This window comes from Pelodiscus sinensis, chromosome 5 (genome assembly GCF_049634645.1).
Source record: "Pelodiscus sinensis isolate JC-2024 chromosome 5, ASM4963464v1, whole genome shotgun sequence".
In the NCBI taxonomy this organism is placed as follows: domain Eukaryota; kingdom Metazoa; phylum Chordata; order Testudines; family Trionychidae; genus Pelodiscus; species Pelodiscus sinensis.
In genome coordinates, this window is record NC_134715.1 from 117,539,303 (window position 1) to 117,556,242 (window position 16,940).

General features: G+C 41.7%; 2 protein-coding genes and 1 long non-coding RNA gene across 15 annotated transcripts in view; 2 read left to right on the plus strand and 1 right to left on the minus strand.

The window, feature by feature from the left end:
* The window catches only part of CFAP99 (cilia and flagella associated protein 99), a 71,545-nt gene extending 61,303 nt beyond the window's left edge, over positions 1–10,242 (minus strand). For 3 of the 4 annotated variants that reach the window (XM_075930878.1, XM_075930877.1, XM_075930874.1), the window contains exons 1-2: positions 8,819–9,008; positions 3,532–3,659 (exon numbers count right to left, since the gene is read on the minus strand). In XM_075930878.1, coding sequence (XP_075786993.1) covers positions 3,532–3,651 — 120 coding nt within the window. In that variant the 5' untranslated portion in view covers positions 3,652–3,659; positions 8,819–9,008. Of the gene's footprint in view, positions 1–3,531; positions 3,660–8,818; positions 9,009–10,113 lie in introns of those variants that run through there. The other variant, XM_075930875.1, reaches the window with a different exon arrangement.
* Positions 1,933–8,703, plus strand: LOC142829690 (uncharacterized). The gene is made up of 3 exons (XR_012904418.1): positions 1,933–2,085; positions 7,453–7,578; positions 8,332–8,703. It is a non-coding gene; the product is annotated as an uncharacterized LOC142829690 (long non-coding RNA).
* The window catches only part of ZFYVE28 (zinc finger FYVE-type containing 28), a 275,066-nt gene continuing 267,528 nt past the window's right edge, over positions 9,403–16,940 (plus strand). For 4 of the 10 annotated variants that reach the window (XM_075930873.1, XM_075930870.1, XM_075930871.1 and 1 more), the window contains exon 1: positions 9,409–9,805. In XM_075930873.1, the coding sequence (XP_075786988.1) occupies positions 9,767–9,805 (39 nt within the window). In that variant the 5' untranslated portion in view covers positions 9,409–9,766. Of the gene's footprint in view, positions 9,806–10,463; positions 11,098–16,940 lie in introns of all 10 variants that reach the window. The other 6 variants (XM_075930869.1, XM_075930868.1, XM_075930867.1 and 3 more) reach the window with 6 other exon arrangements.

Sequence of the window (16,940 nt, forward strand, 5' to 3'; positions counted from 1 at the left end):
CCTACCCCAGTGCAGTGATTTAAATGAAGCATGTATATTCATTTTTTCCCATAAAGTAAAATAAAAGTTGAGATAAGCACCTGAGCAATGCCAGGTAACCCTTCTAATACAAAATAAGAGAAGTATAAATCAAAAGAGCTTTCCTTGAAGAATGAGTAATGCATGGTATGGCTTCTACAGTGATTTTTTATTTTTTTATTTTTATTAAAAATAGATCTTATTGAGGGACAGCAAAAGTACTATGGGAGTGTAGGGGGCTGAGTAAAAAAATAAGTGAATTTTTTAGACACTGAAAGTATCCCAGAGTAATTTTTGCCATATCCTTAAATTCATCTGTCCTCTCTGTTCCTCCTTTTTAAAAACTTATTTGTCAGGAAGTTTGATTCATATATCCATAATGGAAGCTGGTGCTGCTTTTGTCTTGGTATCTCCCATTCTAGAATAGGAAACAATCTACCTGTTCAATAAATGTGAAGAGCTATCTAGGTAACACTTTCCCTCCAGCCTTCTGCCAAAATTGTGAATAAACAGTTTGTGAATAAACACTGTGAACTCTTATTCTTATTCTTTGCTATATGAAGAGAAAAGTCAACATTACTTATGGCTTCCTATCAGAATTATTCTAAGTCAATATATTTCAAGTGTGAAATAATGAGTCTGCTGCTCTAGTACGCTGATACAGCTCCACTACAGTGACTTAAAAGGGATTGTCCATATGTAAATAAAACACTGCATGGCCTGTAATATCTATTGCCAAACCTACTACAATGAAGCTGCCTTGCTGCAATACCATCTGAACATTGTAATGGAGACTTCAGGCCCAGGTGCTATACAACTACTTCTAAGAGAAGTAATAGAAACATGACGATTTTAAAAAAATTTGGAGGCAAAGTTTTGAACAAAACACAGGGCTAATTATGAATTTTAGCCAGATGTCCTTGGACCTGATCTTCACAGATTAGCACTCTGTGACTATTTGCACCTGTTTGAATAGGATTTAAAAGACTATCAGATTAAAATGTAGTACTCTATACCTGCTTTTCACAAACAGACCTAACCACATAAGGTTGTGGAGAATCAGCCCAATGTACTGATTCCCATTGGGAGTACTGACCAGTTAAGGACTGCAGTATTGGGATATAGCTAACTAGGGAAACATACAGCCTGGTCCTGAACCATGAATAAAATTTGTTGCAGTCTACCCATTGTTTACTTAAACTATATTGGCCTGAACGATGTCTAGCTTCTCTTGAAGCCCTGGAATTTTGTAACTAATAAGTCAGTTAGTTATAATGAATGTATGTTATCGCAAAAGGTTTGGATTAAACTTTAATACAAGATGTAGGTCTCAGACAGGCCAGGCAGCTTTAACTTAGCTCCAGCTCTGTTTGATGTTATCATGTTCTGATATTAAAGCAAAGGGATGAATATTGTAATATATAGTGATGTAGATATTAGGCAAAGCCTTGTGGTAGACAGAAAGAAGTTTAATGTTTAAAGACTCTGTAACTTTGTTAAAGTGACTAGAAGTACCCCTTGATTCCATGCTGCAATTTTGTAAATGTATTGTTTGTGTGAATGAGAGAGTATTTTAGAAGAGATAAGTGTGACGGTCACTGCCTGCTCAAATGGTCAGAGGAGGGGCCAGAGACTCAGAAGCACCAAATAATTATCAACTAAGTGAAAGCACACTGAAGACAAGACGCAGACTACTGGGGCAGATTGACGAACCCTGAAGTTAGTGGCAAGGACCCCTTGTTAGGGGACCAATAACAGCTTTCCCTGAAAGACAACACCCCCGAGGGGTTGTCAGCATATGAATATCAAATGACTGTGAGAACAACTTCTTCCCGATAACCATATGTCATAGGAAGACTGATTGTGATGTTGAGTGACTGATTAAGGCTGACAAGGCAAAATGCATATACTTGCAAGGAAGGAAAATCCCATAACGGATGAGGTGTCTTGTACGGTTCTTTGGGTTCCCATCCTGCCAAGTGGATCATCAGTCCAGACTGACAAGAACTCAGCTCCTTCCTCGCATGTGATCTATCTGGCCAATAGGTTGGGCCAAGCAATCGACGGGTAACTATTCCATGAGCACGGTGTGTGTGTGTGTGTGTGTGTGTGTGTGTGTGTGTGTGTGTGTGTGTGTGTGTGTGAATTCATATGTTACTTTGTTATAGTATCAGTAAATGTGGCGTGTTGCTTTATCCCCCTGAAAAAGACCCTGTGCGCTTCTTTTAAGCATAACACTCTCCAACCTCTTTGTTGCTTGCCATTGAGGTCAGATACATCACCCTCCCTATCTCTAAGCTCTCTTTGATTCAGTGGCCCTCTGAGGCTGGACTATTTGCAGCATATAGATAACCTGAGGTTAATAAAAGATAAGCAGGAGACTGCTTGACAAGCACCACACTGAGCCCAACATAGAGGAACCTGCTGGGCTTGACTTCAGAAGTAAGGTAGGAGGTGAAAAGGGAGCAGCAGTACTGGAAATGGGCACCAGGAACTAGCAAAGGAGTAACAGAATGATGGCAATGTGCACTCATCAATTGCATTACCATAACCAATCCCGTGTCACTTACTCCTCTCCATCTAACTACAGTATCTGTCTTATCCAGTAATGAGCATCATAACCACCTATCTGAGCACCTCACATTCTTTACTGTAGTTACCCTCCCAAGACTCCTGTAAGGTAGGGAAGAGACTAAGTGACTTACTCAAAGTCATACAGGCAATGTCTACACAGCTTCCCTCTTCCACAAAAGCCTATGCAAATGAAGCACGGATTAGAATATTGCCACTCTTCATTTGCCCAATTAATTAGGAGCCATTTTTGCCCAAGAGGTTTTTGCACAAAAAGGCACCATCTACACAGTGCCTTTTTGTGGAAAAAAAACCCCTCTTTCAGGAAGAACTGCTCTTGTGCAAGAAGGTTTTTTTGCGCACTGTGTAGATGGCGCCTTTTTGCACAAAAAGCCTCTTGTGCAAAACCGGCTCCTAATTGTGCAAATGAAGCACGGCAATATGCTAATCCACGCTTAATTTGCACAGGCTTTTGCAGAAGAGGGAAACTGTGTAAACGTAGTCACACTGTTTGTAGAGGATCAGGGATCTTCTAAGTCCTAATACCATGGACCATTATTTTTCTCCCTCCCTTTAGTCCCTGTTAACACACACTGTGTAGTCATCAACCTCTTTCCCACCCTTGCTCACACAATCAATTCCCCTTTTCACTCACCCTTTCAGCCACAAGAGCCTAAACCACCACTGCCAACTACCAAAATCATTTCTAAACATTGCCAGCACTGAACTTCCAGGTCCAATTCTTTCATACCAGTTTCCTGGTGATAACTATAGGATAGTGGCCCTGATCTAGGATTAGAAAGTCTTATCACCCTAGCTATAGACTAAAATTTTAAAAACATATAAGAAAATGCCATTCAAAATATCACAGTAGAGAAAGGATATCTTTATTAAAAAAATACCACTAAAACTGGGAAATCTACAGACTGGAACTTCATGTACCTGTAAAACTTTAGCTGACTCATCCAAGAGATGCTCCACACTCTCATTTTCAGGATTAAATTTGTTAAGCTGCTGAACCACTATTTCAATATGTTTTCCAGGGCTGGCCATCTTAACCATGCAGAGTCCTATAAATAAAGTAAATAATTAAAGTTTCATGACTCCATCAATTGCAGCATAATGTATGCTAATAGGCTTGCAGAGACACATACTGCCATAATCTAAAGGGGAACATTTAGGTCAAGCATACAAAATCATGATTGTCCAACCAGAAGGGCTAACTGAAGGAACGAGCGGTCAATACGAAGAAAATAAATAAATGACAAATGATGAGGCCTTTTATTCTGACAATTTTTCTTTAACGATTGTTAGGATAAAACTTTCAGCTAGTTTCAATACCAGAATATCGGGTGGCATATATTTCAGGGCAGGTCTACGCTACGGGGCAATGTCCTCCTAATTTATACAATTCCAGCTATGTAAATACAATAGCCAGAGTTTCACGTACTCTAGGTCGAGTTGCTGCGGGGTCTCAACTGCATGGGGTTGAAGAAAGAAACTCTCCCATCTACTTCCCTTACTCTTCTCATTCTTGTGGAGTACTCAAGTGGATGAAAGTGATCAACAGTTAATTTAGCAAGTCTTCACTAGATCTGCTAAATCAACTCCCAAGGGATCAATTGCTGCAATGCCGATCCTCCAATAAGTGTAAGACATGCCCTTAACCTTATACTGGAGAGAAACTGTAACTCTAGCATGCATGCTTTGTGGCCCAATTTCTGCCCTAATTTTAACCCATGTACTGTGATGCAACTGAATACTTGAGTTAAGACTAAAATTTTGTCTTAGGGAAAATACTCACAAGATTACATACTTCTCCCTTATCTCTGTTCCATTTTATACCTGCCCTTTAGTTGGCTGATATCCCTTATCGTGGAACTGGCTTCCTAGAAGTAAAAGAAGTCCATGTCCTCAGAAGTTTTATTCATACATCACCATGTATGTTTACATTGCCAGGTAAACATAAAAAATGTTTGCGAGTGACGTCCTTATCTTGGTCCAGGCACATGAACAAAAAAATCACAATTTTTTTTCTCATGGTGAAAATAAAATGTTAAACTGTCCAACACCTTAAATTTAACTTTTTCATACAGTGTGGTTAGAAAAGAATGCTTTATTAAGACTGTAAAAGGCTAATAGAACACCTTTTGACACAACATTTCTTGTACCTTGCTTCCACCACTAGAATGCTTTACCATAATTGCCATGACAACATGTTTAAACACTAATCTCAAGCTGTTGAAAGGAAAATGAATTTGCGTGTAATTATGTTCATTATGGGCATATAGTTAACAGCTCTGTTCAAAACCCAACAGTTAACAAGCAAGAAAGTTTCTTAGCAGTTTTGTGCAATTATATAAAGATACAACATGTCTTTGAGGGGAAGAAAAAAGCATTACGACACAGTCTGCTTCAGGGGAAAATACCTCTCAGAACCATGCAGTGAGCAAGAAAAGAACATTCACTTCTTTACCCTTTCAGACGGTACAATCTGCTCCACCCTAGAATTCCAAAATTATTTCAGTTTCAAAAGATTTAGATAAGGGTGAGATAGTTATCTACAGTATGTGCTTACGCAAACTGACCTACTGTTTCCAAACCGACTCCCACTGATGTCAAAGGGAATCTTTCCATTTGCTGTAATGGGAATTGATTGGGGCCCTCACCCTCTGAACATCCCGAGCATTACACATCCCATAAACAAAAATAGTAAAATGAAAACCAAGCTCCATAATTAATTGTCAGAACCCCCGATACGGGTACTGTGTAACAGAAAAAGATTCTTAACAGTAGTTCAGTGTGTGACTATATTTAAACATATTTTTGTCATTTAAAAAAAACCTGTTTAAAGTTAATCAAATTGTTTATTTTGGATGCTGTCTTCAGTAAAATAAAAAGGGAACCAAATTCACAATAAGGTGGAAGGCCATTAAAAATCAGTGAAATCCACAAACTGGCATCCCTCTGTTTGCAAAGTATAATAGGATATTTTCTAATTCTGAGCTATTAAAAAGTTTTCAGTATCAACAGACATTTACCCTTTACTACCATACCCAGAATTTCAATTAATAGCCTTAAAAGGTTGCAATCCTATTTACTTGAGGGGAATTACATCTGCTTAAATCAGGACTGAATACGGTTCTTGTGAAATTCAGTAAGATTGAGTAGATCCTGCTCAAAATGACCCAGATGCTTTTCTCATTTCTGTGGCACAGAAGGAAATAAAACCATGAAAACTGCAAAGAATGTGGGGTAAAAAAACTTAATGGAAGGGAAACATGGCTACACCAAACCACCTCCACTTACCATATAACTTTCTGCACCCTTAATATTTAATCACACCATTTCATGGTTATAATCAACTGGAGTGGGGGAATAGCTTCTCTTTGTGGCATGTTTTTGTCTTACACCAGCATAACTTTAGATGGAAATGGGGTTTTTAAACACAAGTAGTATGTGCAATAGCAGTTATTCTAATGGGACACATCCGAACAAATGCACAAGACAAAATTCACTCTGCTCATGGGAGGAAAATCTTAGAGAGAACGCTTCCTCCACTCTCTCCCTCAGTTAATGCAAAGCAAATTGGGTTAATGCAATTTCAGGATAGTAGCATGGGCCAAATCCATGAGGGCAAAATCCATCTCTATTGGTAGAAGGATGGTGGGAGGAGTTTTTAGAGGGGTCACACGACACCCTTTACTTCTGGTCATGTGTCCATCTTGACCCTGGGAGCACTATCTCCAGGGTTGGGGCTTCTTTTGGCAGGGGCATAGCTAACATGTCCCTAATTTAATGCAGAAAATATAGTCACCATATTCAGAAAGCATCATCAGAAGAGGCATTCATCAAATGATCCATCCCCCTTTGCCTGTTCCTAGCATTTCTCAACACTGAATTCCATCTGCCATTGTGTTGTCCAGTCACCCAGTTTTTTGAGGTCCCTTTGTAAGTCTTTGCAGTCAGCTTTGGACTTAACTATGTTGAGTAATTTTGTAGTACCTGCAAATTTTGCCATCACAGAATTTGCCCATTTTTCAAGAACATTCAAAAATTTAACAGTACTGGTCCAAATGCAAATCCCAGCAGCACAACACTCATGGCTACTCCTTTCCCTTCCTCCCTAGCTTTTAAGTACCTGGTAATGTTTTCATGATGGTCTAATGATCCCTTAATTACTTAAATGATCAGTCTTGTTATTCTTAATCATCCTGCCTCCCTCTTTTTCTAACAAACTCCCTGCCCCAAAGGCAAAGCTGCAAGCAGCTCAAACTCTACTGCAGTTAAGAGCTGCCTTTGGACCAGGGCATGCAGGTTTAAGCAGACCTCAAGTATGAAATCCAGGGGTTCAAACTTGGTAGTAGGGGATACTGCCCCCCTCCTGAATGGCACCCATGGGTGCAGAGCTGTCTGGAAGGCACTGCAGGCTGTCTGTATCAACCCCACCTCTTCTTCCTGAGGCCCCCTCCCCTTTGAGGAGCATGGAGGGGTCCTCTCCTCCCCCCCAACTGCCCATTGCCCAGGGGCCCAGAAATCCTGTCAGGTCCCCTGGCCATTAGAATTCTGGTTAACCTCTACACAATGAACTCAATTATTTTCCCTTCACTTATGCACATGAATACACATCCGAATCCTTTTTGTCTTCTCTCCTGTGTCTATCAAAAGTGTATTTATGGTTATGTATGTAACAGATGATGTTTATCTGTGTAAGGTATGTCTACTCTGTGGTAGGTCAACTAGAATGATGAACCTGCTACACCTCTGGCTAAGAGAGTTGAATTTTTTAGCTCAGGTGGTAGAGATTCAAGTACTAAGATCCAGAGGTCTTAGCTTTGACCCTACTGTCATTGACCCATCCAGGCACTGGCATTACTACTGGTGGCTCTAGTGAACTGAACTGGGAAACCTCTGAGCTGTGTGCAGGGACTCAGAAGGCAGGGAGTCTGCCTGAGGAGCCTGCTGGACTTCTGGAAGAGAACTGTCTAGGTAAGCACCTCCTGGCCAGAGCCTGCTTTTGGATTTCCAGTGCCTCTCTTCCCCAATTCTCCTACCCCCCTTCTGCACACTACCCCACGTAATTGAAACCCCCTGCACTTCCACTCCCTCTCGCAAACCCTGCATCCCAATCCCCTGCCCCAAGTCACAACAGAAAAACCTGCACCCCCTCCTACACGGCTCCTACAGGTCAGAATCCTCTCTAGCACTCATACCCCCTCCAGGACCCTGCACCACAATCTCCTGTCCTATTACTATAGAATAGTGGCTTTCCTCCTTCATCCAAACTCCCTCCCAGAACCTACACTCCCTACTGCAACCTAGTCTCCTACTCCAAGCTCCTTTCTGAATCCAACCTCCATCCCACACCACCTACATTAAGATAATGGAAGAATGCAGCCTTTGCCCACTTACCAAATTCTTGGTGTGACCCCCCAATCAAAAATTACTGCCCACCTCTGGTGTAGGTCAAAAGTTTCTATCTCACATCAAGGGAAGTACATCCAATAAAAGATACTTGCTTACCTACTTTGTCTCTCATGTGTTTTTAGTACTTATCATCATAAAGGACCCCAAAGTGCTTCAGAAACATGCCTTGGGATATGTCAACGTTATGCTTGTGGAGTAATTAGCTACAATTTACCTGTCCTATTTTAGCAATTTTACATTGACATATTAGCTGGAGTACTTGCATGTATGTAATGCTCCTTCTCTACCTGCTGTCTCTCTTTACTCTTACAACAGGGATCTTGTCTGGAAAGTGCCCAGGACGTGGGGAATATCACCAGACAGAAATAAGGATGAAAAACAGCCACCTCCTAAGAGGAAGGGGAGGCCACCAGCAAGTCTAATAAGCTCCACCGCAGTGTGGGAGAGGGAAAACTTTACCAAAGGATACTCTGTTCTAAACAAACAAACTGCAGTAAAGCAGCCTTTAAAATCTGTGCAGGATGGACACAATGTGGCTTTTAAGGTTTCCTTTTCCAGTGCTTAATTTGCAGTGAAGCAGCATTGGGTTTCATCCTGAAGACTCGCACCGAGAACTAAATATCTGCCAGCCTCAAACAGGGAAAGGGCTGGGGCGAGCTCTGGAGTGGAGTTTTCCTTCTCCCACCCGCCTCCCCGAGCGGGCTGTGATGAGACCTTTGTATTTGAAGTTGGAGGCTCCGCATCCCTGAGCAAGGGTCACAGCAAGGGTCACCCTCCCCCTCACACCCAGCCACCCACTCACCGCTGGAGCCACAGCAGAACCAGCACAGTTCACCCGGAGACTGCTCGGTTCTCTCCAGACATCTAGCAGCGTGGGGGCGCGAAGGCTTCTGGGGTTTGTAGTCCACTTAGCCGTCCGCCTCCATCTCTCCGAATGGTCCAGGGAGCGGTAAAAAACTACCAGACTAAAAGAGCGATGGCGGCGAATGTTTACCTATTGTCGCCTAGCAACTGAGCACTGGGACTGCAGCTGGTGGATTATTTTAACCCCAGAAACTGCCGGAATCCAAGGAATTGGGTGGGCTATAATCATGATGTGCTTAAGTAACGCTTGAGTAACAATAATAGAATTGCCCTATGACAAGACTACAAGTACCAGCGCACAACGCGCCGCCCTTATGTCAGTGGCCCCTTGGGCTGGGGAGGGGAGACGAAGGGGAAAGACGCGTGGCATGCTGGGACTGGTAGTCCCTCCGCCCCTTGCACTGAACTCGCTAAGGGTGAGGGATCCATGTTACGCAAATGAGCAGCCGCGTGGGAGGAGTAAACGCGGAGGGGGCCCCCGCGGCCTCCTTCCAATTGGTCCGAGAGCAGAGAGCGCTGGCCAGAGCTTGAGCGGGCCTGGCCGGGCGCATGCGCCGGCTGAGCGCTGCTGCTGGCGGCACTGGAATGTTTGGGGGGCTGTCAATGAAGAGAGGCGCCGCTGTCGCTGCCGGCCGGTGCCTGGGCAGGTCAGCCTGAGGGGGCCTGCGGGATCCTCGCTCCACCGCAGGGCAGAGCCTCCGTCCCGGCGCCTCGCCAGCCTAGGGGTGGCGTGGGCGGGTTGCCCATCCCCGCAGAGCAGCCCGAGGAGGGGACGGAGTTTCGGCGGGTCCCCCTGAGGTGCCGGGGGGGAGCAAGGCTCCGCATAAGCCCCCCCCCCCCATAGCAGCCGGGGCGGGAAGCGGCCGTGGAGGCAGCAAGCGGGGGGATGATGAACAGGTTCCGAAAGTGGCTCTACAAGCCCAAGGTAAGTTGGGAAGCAGGTGGCCTCTCCGGGCGCGGCGGCTCTGTTTTGGGGGTGCCCCTGAGGTCAGCCCGCTGGAGGGGGAGGGAGCGCCCGGTGCTTGTGAGCGCCGCTCGGGTCCCGGGAAGAGCCGGCCGAGGCGCTTTGTAGGATCCCTGGTGTGAGTGGAGCCCTTGTCGGGAGCCCCTTGCACGGCCTGGCTGTGCCGGGGGTACCTGTCCGCGGTGCCCGTCCCCGTGCATTAATCTAGGAGCTGCTGTGGGTAGAGGAGGGAGCAGGAGGTGAAGGGTGGGTTATTGTCTAGGTCTTACCGGGCAGCTCGCTGAGGTGTTGCAGCGCTAGGGAAGAGGTCCGAGGAAGGGTCTGGTAGTGCCTGCCTTTGTGGGGGGTGCTTCCACAGGCTCCCCTGCTCAGTGTATGGCGCTGACTCGGGATTTCGGGAACCCGCCGCACTCGCAGCCTTCCTCATCTTTCACGGGCATCCCGTGATTTGCTGTGTCTTCAATTTACCACAAATTACGTCCTTGGCAGTGGAAGAGTATGCGGGTTTTGCTTTTAATTACAAAGTAGACGCGGTTTTAAAAAGGAGGCAGCCGCGATCTGTAGAGATACGGGATCTTGTTGTATTTGTACTGCTGATAATAATCCACTGTGGCTTCAGAGGCAGCTAATCGGAGACAGCGAAGGAGGAGCTCGGATTTGCAAGGCACCTGCATTCGAGTGAGCGTTTTCTCAGCGCGTCAGGAGAGCCCTTCAGGCAGCTTATTTGCTCAAGGAGGCGAGATGACAAAGCAGAGCATGTGCTTTATTGTTGTTTGGACCTGGCAACAAAAGAGGATGAGGGGGAGGCTTTCTGATACTGTTCTTGGGGATAGTTGTCTGACTGGAGGATTCCTTACTGTGTCTTTCTATGATGATGATGTAAAGATGCTGGATTAGTGGGTGAGACTTACTGTTCCAGAGTAGTCTTCAGTTACTAGGCAGTTCTTTATTCCCTTTGGACTTCTAGTTTCTATTAAACTCCTATAACAGTTGTTTACTATGTTGTTACATATAATGTGCTTGCCATTTGGAAAGAGATTAGAATGTTCACATTGTCAAATGCAGCTAATACTATATTTTAGTGGAATACTACTATATAACGTGAGACCTTCTAAGTGAAGATTTTGTTACATTGCAGTTTGTGGATGGATGTCTTCTGGTGGTGTTTTGCCTCAAATTAATTAATTTAAAACAGCATAAGGCAAGATTTGTAAGACAGTTTACGTGAGAATTATCAGACGCTTCTGAAACAGGTAAAGTAATGCCAGGAGTCTGGCGAGCAGTAGTTTTTTCTGTATGACATTCTGGTTGTACATTAAGGTGGTTAATATTTTTGGATAGCTGTTGTATCTTGCTGATGTCTAGGCAATGAATGGAACTACCTGATAATGCAGTGTTTTATGATATGAAGTAACTAATCTATTTTAATATGGTGTGAAGTCTCATATTAAATATTTCAAAAAATGGTTGCTATTTTCATCCAAATAATTAGTCCTTTAGTTGTATATTTGTTTGATGCTCTAAATAATAGTTTAGGCAATGCTGGTTTTGTAGAATTTCATATATAATCATAATCCTGATTAAATATCCCTTTTTGAAATGTTAACAAGTGTTAACTTAGAGAAATTGGAGGCAGGTGGAATTTTTCTTTGAGTTGTTTATAAACTTGATATAGCGCTTTGTATTTAGTCACCTTCATGGTTTCCCATCCATAGACAGCTTGTTCTTTGTGCACATCTTTTACCCAGCAGGGGAGAGAGAAACCATTAAAAAAAATCCAGGAAAACATTTTGGCAAAGACACAGATTTGTAGAACTCACTGGTAAATGCATTAACTGATGCTGCTCTTTTGAAATGATTCAGATTTTAAAGTGAACTGATGTTGGTTTAAGAGACATCTAGTTTTGGTTAAATGGATTTACTGTAATTAATAGCATGTTCTTTGAATAGTATTATTTCACTTAATTTTTTAGCAAAGGAAATTCTCAAACCTGTGGTGAAGTATTCATCATCAAAGTCATTAACATTTTAAATAGCTCATTTTTAATGGTGTAATTGCTCTTAAAAAATAAAAAAACAAAGTTGCCTCCCTCCCCAAAGCATCACTTTTGTTCATATATGGTTTGCTTATAAGGATAAAAGTAAGTTATTCTTGTGTGCATTATATTCACAATCTGTTTTGTTGATTGTAATTGGTAATTGTGTATTCCTCCAGAAACAGCTACCTGTGAAATAAGTATCTGTTAAAACTTTTGTTACTGTAACATATTTCTTAAAGTAACACAACAGGGAGAAATACAGACTTAAAAAACAAGTTAATTAGAAATTAAGATGGGAATTTAGGATTAGTGATGCTACTCGTCCATATATTACCTGATTATGCCAGCTATTTTCCCCTTCTATTATCTGGCCTGAAATGTCTCAAGGATCCCTGTAGTAGTTGGTTTGTCCCACGGAGCATTCCTATATAATTTAGCATGGACACCCAGGAGGTGTGGGTGCAGGGTGGGAGGGAGCTAGACAATGCTGGATTTGGCTGCAGTGAGAGATACTCTGTACATTTCCTTGTATGTGCCAGAGATTATGAGGTATTCTTACACTTCTCCATAGTGCATAGGTGACACATTGGGTCACCTTCTTTCCCTTTATTTTAATTGCTGAAGCCAGGTGTCCTCACTCTGCTCCTCCTCACCAGGCATGGGTCACCTTTGCCCCCAGGAATAGAGCACTCCCTTTTTAGTCCTAAAGCTCCTAGAATCTTAGAACTTGGATCTCTGCACAGCAATACATTTTTCTGACATTACTCTTTTTGGCAATTCTGTTAGTAGTCTTTTAGAGTTAATTAATGGAAGTGTTCAGTAGGGATGTAATCGTGTAGTTGATTAACTGATAAGTAAAAGCATATAGGTTAATGCTACAGACTACATGCATTCCCCTTCCCCTGACGGTACATTTTTTAGCAGGCTGGCCAGCAGCCTTTCTCAGTCCTGGCTTGCGATGGGTCTGAGTGCCTACCCCGGCTATGGCTCTGTATTTAAAGTGTTATTAGGATGTAAGTGGGCAGGCAGTCTGGCTCAATTCTGGTTCATTCTGGGTCCAGGAACTCAGAACCTTTCCCTCTCCTCCCCCTGGACAGAAGCTGCTGCCACCCCTGTATCAGAGGTAGTAGCACAGAGTGACAGGCAGCTGGTCCATGACGGGAGTTGGTTTTTAAACTGGCTCCCCTCATGGACCAACTCCCACCTGACACTCCATGCTGCTGCCTCTGATAAAGAGGTAGCAGTGTGGAGTGGCAGGGGGCTCCTTGGGAATGGGGTCAGATTACACTGGCTGCCAGCCCCACTTCCAGGGACTATAGAAAAGTTGAGTAACCAATAAGAATTTATGAGGTTACTCAACTATTCAATTAACCAATATTTAACATCCCTAGTGTTCAGTTTTTTTAAGGGTAATGGTAGGATGGCAAGTCATCAAATTTAGACAATCCTGTTTCAAACCTAGGTTCCTAATATTATTCAGTTGGTTCATTAATGAATAGAGTTTAGGATAAATATCAGTAGACATTTGTCTATTTCATAAGACTAATTTAATTCAGCATCAATTCTGTAAAAGAGAATTCAAGGAGTAGAGTATCGCGAAGAGTGCGCATCATGTATGATGTGAATTGTTGAAGCTATATGCACAAATGAAATGTAGAACCAGCCTTTATTGTGCATATTTCTAGCTAGTACAGTCATCTTTTTTTCATACAAATGCAAACTTGAGATGGGCATAGAGGACACTGGAAGAGGGAAAACCTAAAACGAGAGGCAGTACTATTGATTTCAGGAATTTGAGATCATGAGATGGGCTTAAAAACAGATTTAAAAAAGTTAGACTGCATTTTTATTCTGATTTTGCACTTCTATGGTTCATGTGTTAAAGCAGTTTTTACAACAATGAAGGCTAGAAACTTAAAAGAGAGCTGAGATTCTTGCATAATTGCTTAATTATAGGTGCTGGGTCTTTAAGAAAATTTCTCCTTATTGTAAGAATTGCAAACGTGGGAAGCATTAGGCAGAATTCATGGGGGGCAGGGTAATGGAGAGGGGAAGCAAGAAGAAACTGGTTACAGGTGAAAAGACAAAAAATGATTTCTGTTACTTTTATTTTAGTAGTCCCCAGAGGTCACAACTAAGATTTGGACCCCAGTGTTTCTATGCAGTGTTTAGTACATAGTAGAAGACAGCCCTTGCTTCCAACACATTATAAGATATAAATAGAGAAGATGAAGAGTGGAAGTAGAATTGGAGGCACAGCAAAATGAAGTGACTTGTTCAAGGTCACAAGCAAGACAGTGGCAGGACCTTAGACCCTCAAGCAGTGCCCTGTTCAGTAGACTGCATTATCTCTCCAATCATGCTGGTTATGGAAGGGGAAGGTGAGATGGTTTCAGTAGCTAGCGAGGAAAATGATTTTTAGCTCCCCTTTACAGAAGTAAGATGGGATATAGTTTTCTCTTCCTTATGACACTAATCATTTGTGTTAAATACCATACCATAAATTGTTTCTTGGTTGGTAGTGTCCTGTAACTTATCTTTTCCCTTTTTGGGACTCCAAATTTTATATGTTAAGGCAGATTTTGTTTTTAGTGTTTGCTTCCTGAGAAGGGAAAACGTAGATAGAGGGATTTCAAGCAACAGTGTTCTTGAAATGCTGCATGGTGTTAGGACAATAATCTCTTGTGTGTTACAGGCTTCTAGTATTTGCTGCTGCCTCTTTAAAAAGTGGTGGCTTCTTTTAGTTAAAATGTTTTCTCACCCATGACTGAAATGTGTGCATGCACACATTTACTATGTATACATCTATATAATGGAGAAAATACAGGTTGAACTTCTCTAGTTTGGAACCCTTGGGACCTGACAGGTGCTGATCTAGAGAATTTTCCATGTCATGGGAGGTCAATATTGTCCAGCAGATTTACAAACACTTCCACTGCTTACTGGGCTCTTAGAAGTCTTTTAGAGGTAAAATAGAGCTAAATAATAGCACGGAACACTGTCAGGACTGGTGACTGTAAACAAACTTTATGGGACTGCAGGAAACTTGGCCACACCTATGATAAGTGGACATCGGGCAATGTAAAATCATCCCAGACCATGTATGTTGCCAGACTAAAGAGGTTCCACCTATACTTCTTATCTGTTCAGTTGACTTCTTATCTTACCTTTCACTGACTGAACATTCCACGTGTTGAGTTAGAGGCTAAGCGATATCAAATGGTTAATAGGAAGCTGAGCCTTTAAAGTGTTTGTTCTTTGAAAACTAGCTTTAAATCAGTTATGACATCAAAAGCATTCAGGAAGAAAAAACTAAAGAGGAAGTGAAAAATCATTACTTATTGTTTTGTATGGTTGCAGCTGTTAAGACTTGTGAACAATTTGTAAAAGTATAAGTGAAATACACTTCAGCTGAAGCTTAACCTGCAAAAAAGAACAGATAAGATAATTGTTAATACATCAGTGATGTTACATGTAAAAATGCACTAAGTTAATTTATTCAGTAGGTACATGTTTAGAAATTGGTGTAAGCAAGAAGGTTAACTGAAGAATATATTAATCATGTACTCAAAATAACACCCATAATCAAAAAACAGGGAATGCAAACTCAGATGGGTTGGTCATGTAAAAGACAGTCCTGATTATTCTAGGAGACCAACAGAACAACGTGAAAAGCAGACTGAGAAGGTGGGAAGATGTATGTTCGCATGTTTGAGGGAAGAATATTGAACAGATCATTTTGGAGGGACAAGTCTCTTAGAACAGACTACATTTGAGGGGCTTAATGCAAGGAGGAGAAATAAGAGCAGAACTTCTAAACATTATTTTTCTTGTGAAAATATAATTTTCTAGCTCATCACATGTAGAATTTTTCATGCTAAACCTGTCTTTTGCCAAAACAGTTGTGTTAAACTGAAATAATTAGTGAATTTGGGTCAACTTCTGGCAAACTTTAATTAAGAAAGTTTCTGGAACACAAAATATTTTGTTTGTTAGTATTTTTAAAACAAAATATGTTGACTTTTCCCCCTGAAGACGGAAAAGTTTTTTTTTTTGAGGGGAAAATTCCAAAACAAGTTGATTTAAACAAATAGACACTGAAACAAAACAGTTAGTTTGAATAAAATCAAACATTGTTTGACTTAAAATTACATTTTGTACTTTTTTTAGATCAAATTCTAAATAATTAAAAACATGGCTATAATGACAGATTATGGTAAATTCAGAGTTGAAATCTTGGGATTGTCAGGGTGCAATCTGAAATTGAGGTAAAAGCATAAAACATAAATTGTACAGTTCTTAGCTAAAGTTATTATTTGAAAAAATTAGTTCTCCCCTCTTTTTAAAAAAAGAAAAGAAAAGAAAAAAGAGTGTTACTTGGACAGTTTTTCCTAAGCCATAGGATGAATAAATAAATTTTTCCGTAATTAAGTGTGGTCATGAGAGATCATGAAAAGAGTTTTGTAATCATGAAGAAATTTATTTTCAGTAACAGCAAAACTGACCAAATAAAACAGTGGTGGGCAAGACATTTTGTTTACTGCTGTTCGTGAACTGGATTGCCAGATTCTGTTGGTTTCCATCCATGTAGTTTTTTCCTACCGGTATTACAAAGAGACACCTGCATAAAGCAAGGGTATGTGAAGTGAACACTTACTGCACACTGCTGACTAAGAGCTGGTTAAACACATCAGGCGGTTTTTACATCACTACTACAAGCATCCCAGACCTGGAATGCTATGACAGGTTAGGCCCCTGGTTTTCAACCAGGATCCTGGGGATCTCTGGAGTGCCATGAGCAGGTTTGTGGGAGCTACCAAGCAGAACCAGTGTTAGACTTGCTTGGGGCTCATTTCAGAAAGTCAAATCCCCATTAAAATTTAGGACTATTCAGCACTTTAAAGACTAACAAGATGGTTTATTAGGTGATGAGCTTTTGTGGGCCAGACCCGGTCTGGCCCATGAAAGTTCATCACCTAATAAATCATCTTGTTAGTCTTTAAAGTGCTGAATAGTCCTTTCTTTTGTTTCAGCAAGATCAGACTAACATGGCTACA